Source organism: Canis lupus, chromosome 3, assembly GCF_048164855.1.
Source record: "Canis lupus baileyi chromosome 3, mCanLup2.hap1, whole genome shotgun sequence".
Lineage (NCBI taxonomy): Eukaryota > Metazoa > Chordata > Mammalia > Carnivora > Canidae > Canis > Canis lupus.
The window spans coordinates 20,974,687-20,980,867 of NC_132840.1; the positions used below are offsets into that span (position 1 = coordinate 20,974,687).

At 47.2% G+C, this 6,181-nt stretch overlaps 1 protein-coding gene across 1 annotated transcript in view; it reads left to right on the forward strand.

Moving 5' to 3' along the window:
- ATP2C2 (ATPase secretory pathway Ca2+ transporting 2) overlaps window positions 1–1,188 on the forward strand; it is a 60,311-nt gene extending 59,123 nt beyond the window's left edge. The window contains exon 27 of the mRNA XM_072819475.1: window positions 835–1,188. Coding sequence (XP_072675576.1) covers window positions 835–953 — 119 coding nt within the window. The 3' untranslated portion in view covers window positions 954–1,188. The remainder of the gene's footprint in view (window positions 1–834) is intronic.
- Window positions 1,189–6,181: the final 4,993 nt, after the last annotated feature.

Below are 6,181 nucleotides of genomic sequence, written 5' to 3' on the forward strand. Positions count from 1 at the left end.
CACCCCCACCCAGGCTGAGTGAGGAGCCAAGTGCTTTGCAATATGCCCTGGGTAATGGAGGCTCCTTCATCAGAAACAGAGCTGACCATCAGCAGAAGTGGGAAGAGGGGAAAGTCAGGGAGAGGAGGTCACCCAAGAAGCAACAGTAACCAGGGCCCCCGGTGTGGGGTGAGCCGTGCCCTGGGCACATCCCCAGGCCATGACACAGGTCAGGTCTGAGGCAGTGGACACGGATGCACTGGAGCCCTTGGTGGGCAAGGCTCAGGACCACTTGTTCTTTCTTCCCCAAAATCTAGCAGCAGGGTCCTGTGGGCCCCGTAGGTGCCCTGCCGCTACAGGCAAGAAGTAAAAATTATGGCTGTTCCTCCCAACAGCTTTACCAAATCTCCAGGAATGCCCTGGATGGGGATGGTTTGGGCACCATGCTTGTAATGAATCGTTGGCAACAGGGAGCCGGGGAAGGTTCTGACAGTAAGATCCTATGGGGTCAGCGGAGGTTCTAGGGATTGACCCCCTGCACAGGGAGCCCAAGGTGGAGATCAGGGCATCTGCCTTCAGGATAGGGGGGTTGAGGGTTCTGTTAAAGCTGAAGTGGGCAACACCCCCACTTGGGCCCCCTGGAAAGGCAGGTGGTCCTTGTGGAGCTGGCTCTGTAGCATTTCCTGTCCTGGGTTGAGATTTGCTCCCGGGTCCTCCCCACTCACCTCTGCTGTCTCTGTGACAACAGATAAAATGTAGAGAAGGAAGCCCAGGCTGTGGCCCTGCTGGGCTCAGCGCCTCTTCTGGGCAGCAGCCTGTGCTCTCTGACTCCTTTTTTCTTTCACCTTTTTGCAGATTTGTTGTTTTTAACTGGATTGGCCTCATCCGTGTTCATTTTGTCAGAGCTCCTCAAACTAGGTGAAAAATTCTTTTCCAGAGCCAAGAAAGCCCAGATTCACCAAGACGATGTATAGTGGACCCCACCTGTGTAAAATCCCTAAATAATCTCTATTTTTATGTGACTGTGGCCCTTCCCCCAACCCCTCTTCAGAGGGGTGCTTTTAGGACACTGTGCGGTAGGTCCCTCCCTCGGCTCTGCTTCTTGGAAAGCAGGACATCCGGCCTGTCTCTCCCCTGGGCTCTGGGCCGGGCCCAGACCGCACAGGAACACCCCGCTATTTATTAAATCACAGTGATTTGTATTAACTATATCTGCCTCCAGATTTGCGCCATGGCAGCCCCATTGTGAGGAAGACGGACTCGGGGGAGAAAGGGAAGGTCAGGGGTCTGGCCACGGGGCTGGGGCTGCTGGTGGGGCTTTGAATCACTTTGTGGAGTGCTGTGCCAGCGTCTGGTTAGTGTTTTCCACAAGCGGCCAGGTGGGAAACCTACACAGCCTATTGTTCATGACCATGTCCGGGGGGTGGGGGGCAGTCACACCCCGAGTAGCCTGAGCCAAGGCCCCATATTCTAAGGTGAACAGACAAGGGCCTTTGCCTCAGCAACCAGATCCAAAATCTTTCCCTGCTGCCTGAGGATGAGCCCCAGGACTAATCTTAAAGCAGCTCTGCCCTCCAAGCAGAAAGATGGTAGAGGGGGGCCAGGCTGGAAGGGACCAGGAAGGACCAGCAGCAAAACCCTGTGTGTGCTATAGCTGTAGCCACCACCCCCTGCCCACCCCGGGATTAGGGTTTTTCCAAGGAACCCCAGGAGGATGGGCAGAGGAGAGACACAGACTTGTTTTAAGACACCAGTTCACGGGATGTGGGGCCAGCCAGTCCGCAGTGTTCAGGGCCAGCCAGTGGGCTGGAGGCTCCAGAGTGCATCCCTCCTTCCCGGGGATCCCAGGCCTTTCTCTTAAGCCTTCAATGGATTGGATGAGGCTCACCTACATTATAGAGGCAATCTGTGTTATTCAAAGTCTACTGATGCAAGTGTTAATCTCACAGGAACATCTAGACTGGTCTTTGACCAAACAGCTAGCCACCACAGCCTGGCCATATTGACACACAAAAGTAACCCTCTTGCCCAAACTGGCTGCCTAGGGCGAAGGAGGGCAGAGTGGACCCCTGCAGTTCCCAGGTAAAGTTCAGATTCCTCGGAAGGAAGATGTGTGGCCTGGGGTCGCTATCCTCCCTTCACAACCCCTGCAAGTGATAGTGGAGCTAAATGAGGGGACACACACACATCCTCCCAACAAAGAGATTATCTGGGGGGTCTGCCTGGAGAGGAAGCCATTCCTGCAGGGGTAATACCCACTCAGCAGCTGCCAAACCTTGATAACTCCTCCGAGGGGCAGGCCAACTCCTGCCACCTGCACAGCCTGGTGCACAGCATGGCTCTGAGTCAGGGGCATCTACAAGCATTGTCCTTCCCCTTAAAAATAAGAAGAACCAGGGTTGATTGATACCTACAGTAACAATATCAAAAAGTACTCTTATCCTTAATAAATACCATACAGAAATCATTAAATAAAATGCCATACAAAACAGCCCAAGGTGGATTGTCAACATAAAAGATAAAATAATCCATCGGGGATTAAAAACAGGAACAGGTAAAATCTTACTATACAGGACACAAAATACTAATCATAAAGTAAAATGGATAAATCAGACTATGCAACAGAAATGTAAACCTTCTTTTCAGCAATAGATAGTAGACTGGAACAACGTTAAGCAGCTTAGCTTGATTCCCATTTATAGAACACTCAAGGGCAGAGGGACAGTCACCAAAATAAGAATAAGAAAGAGCAGCTACCAGTGAAGTCAAAGATTTTGGATTTTGAAAAAAAATCAAATCAAAAGCTAGTTCTTTGAAAATATCAACAAAATGGCCAATCTTGCTAGAGGTCTATCAAAGGGAAAAAGATACAAATTGCCAATATTAGCAAGGAAGGTGCTAGGTCACTCAGCCACCTCAAGATATTCTGACAGTAATACTAAGAATATCATGCACATAAATTTAACAAGTTAAAGGGAATCAACCCTTGAAAACCACAAACTACCATAACACACTGAAAATGCAGTAATCAGAGTAGTCCTAGAACTCACAATGACAGTGACATAGTTAAAACCGTTCCCCAAAAAGGAGATCTTATGACTTTGGACAATAATCCAGAAGCAAGTTAATGAAGAAAAGATGATCATTTCAATAAATGGTGTTGGAACAATTAGACATCTACTCCTCAGAGAGCCACCCTTGACTCAGACCTCATGCCTTCCACAGAAGTTAACTCAATGAGCTACAAATGAAAACACAGAAGAGGGATCCCTGGGTGGCGCAGCGGTTTGGCGCCCGCCTTTGGCCCAGGGCGCGATCCTGGAGATCCGGGATCGAGTCCCACATCGGGCTCCCGGTGCATGGAGCCTGCTTCTCTCTCTGCCTGTGTCTCTGCCTCTGTGTGTGTGTGTGTGTGTGACTATCATAAATAAATAAAAAAAATTTATTTATAAAAAAAAAAAACACAGAAGAAAAGGAGGGGGGAAAAATCTTTGGGATCCAGGGTTAGGCAGAGTTCTTAGGTATGACCCCACAAGACCATCCCTAAAAGATATGAAAAACTGAATACCCTCTAGTGGAATTACTGGATCATATGGTAATTCTATTTGTAACTTTGAGGGAACCAAATAAAATGAAAACACTAATTAAAAAAGATATATACCAAAAAAATTAAAAATAAAAAATAAAAAGATATATGCCCTCTATGTTTATTGCAGCATTATTTACGATAGCCAAGACATGAAAGCAGCCCAGTGTCCATCCATAGATGAATGGATACAGAAGGTATGGTGTGTGTATATATTATATATACACAATGGACTGTTAGCCGTAAAAAGAATGAGATCTTGCCCTTTTGTTTTTTGAGAGAGTGACTGAGCATGTGCCTGTGCAGTGGGGAGGGGTGGAGAGAGAGCGCGCATCTTAGGCAGGCTCCATGCCTGGCACTGAGTCCAACGTGGGCTCAATCTCACCACCCTGAGATCATGATCTGAGCTGAAATTAAGATTTAAACACTTAACCGACTGAGCCACCCAGACGCCCCGAGCATATTACTCAGCTATAAAAAGAATAAGATCTTGAGCCACCTGGGTGGCTCTGTGGGTTAAGTGTGGGACTCTCAATTTCAGCTCAGGTCATGATCCCAGGGTCCTGGGATCAAGCCCCATGTCGGGCTCCCTGCTCAGTGGGGAATCAGCTTCTCCTCACCCCGTACATCCTCTCTCTCTCAGAATCTTAAAAAAGAATGAGATCTTGCCATCTGCAGCAACATGGATGGACTTATCAGGTATAATGCTAAGTGAAATAAGTCAGAGAAAGACAAATACTGTATGATTTTGTTCATAAGTGCAACTTAAAAAACAAAGAACAAAAGAGACAAACCAAGAAACAGATTCTTACCTTTAGAGAACACACTGATGGTCACCAGAGGGGAGGGGTGTGGGGGATGGGGAGACAGGTGATAGGGATGAAGCACTTCACATAATGAGCACGGAATAATGTACAGAAGTGTTGAATCATGATACTGTAAAGCTGAAACTAATACCACACTGTATCTTAACCATACTGGAATTAAAAAATTTTTTTAGGTACACTGACCTTGATGAACACTGAGAAACATAGAATTGTGGAATCATATCATACATCTATGACTAATATAATGCTAAATTATATTTGAATAAAAAATAAGTGTTTAAAACTCCAAGGGGGGGGGGAAGAAAAATGATTAATTGAATTCCACCAAAAATCAAAACATTTTGTGCAGGAAAGTCACTATTTGAGAGCATTAAAAAAAAAAAAGACTGGAAAACAAATATTTTCAAGTCACATATCCCAAAATGGACTTTAACCCAGAATATTTTTCAAAAACTTAAAATTTAACAGTAAACAAAAAAAGGAAATGGGCAAAAGTCTTGAAGTGAGTCTTCACCAAAGAGGACATGCAGATAGTGCAAAAGCACAGGAAAAGATGTGCCACTTAGCCCACAAGGAGATGTGCTACACCACCCACTAAAATAGCTCAGAACACACCAAGCATACTAGGTGCTGGCAAGGACGTGGAGCACCAAGAGCTCCTACACGGTGCTGGGGGACAGGTGTGCGCCATGGCCACCGGAGAACAGGCTGACCGCATCCTGTCAGGTTCAACACAGCTTAGCATGTGACCTAGCAATTCCGCTCCCAGGCACGGACCCTTAGGTGCACACACAAAAATCTGTACATAAGTGCTCGCAACAACTTCACCTGTAAGAGCCAGACCTTAGAACAACCCAAATATCTTTCTGTGGGTGAAGGGTGAAGGGACCCGGGAGTGCCACACGACAGAGTACCAGCCAGCCATAAGAAGTCGTACCCAGGATGGGTCTCCTGGGTCTGTCTCATGCTGAGTGAAAGAAAGCAGTCTTCCTGGTTATGTACCGAATGGTTCCATGTCCCTAACATTCTCTGACAGGGTGACAGAGAACGGAGGGGAGGCTGCCAGGGTACAGGGTTAGGAAGTACGTGACTATATGTGGGGGGGAACAGAAGGGAGTTTTGGGGGCGATGGAACAGTTCAGGTCAACAGTAGTGATGGTTCTGTGAATCCACACATGTGATAAAGTCTTAACAGGACTGGGGCCAGGGGACTCCCTCAGGCCACGCTCAGACTCGGTGATTCTCTAGAAGGACTCCCAGGGAGAGGCCGCCCAGGAGCTCTGTTCTTGGAACATCCCCAGATTCTGCCTTTTAGCTGCTTCTGACCTGCATCCTTCCCTGTAATAAGCCCGACCAACAGTACAATGGGTTTCACTGAGTTCTGTCTTTTTAGCAAATTGTCCAATCTGAGGGTGGTTTGGGGAACCCTGAGCTAGTAGTGGGTGTCAGAGGCTTGGGCAAACATTGCCAGCTGTAGCGCCGCACCCTTAGCCTTGACATTGCCCAAGAGCAGATGCAATGGAAACACTGGCAGCACTGGAATAAGGTCTGCTGTTTAGCTGATAGCACTGTCCCAATGCCAGTGTCCTGGTTTAGGCAATTGTGCTGAGTAGGGAAGATGTTTTCATCAGGGGAAGCCAGGTGAGGAGTACACAGGAACTCCTGGGACTTGTTTTGCAACCTCTAGGTGGATCTAAATTACTTCAAAATAAAGTTTAGGAAAAAAAAAAAAAAAAAAAAAAACAGACTCAGAAAAATTGAGCTACAATCTACCAGGCAAACAGCACAT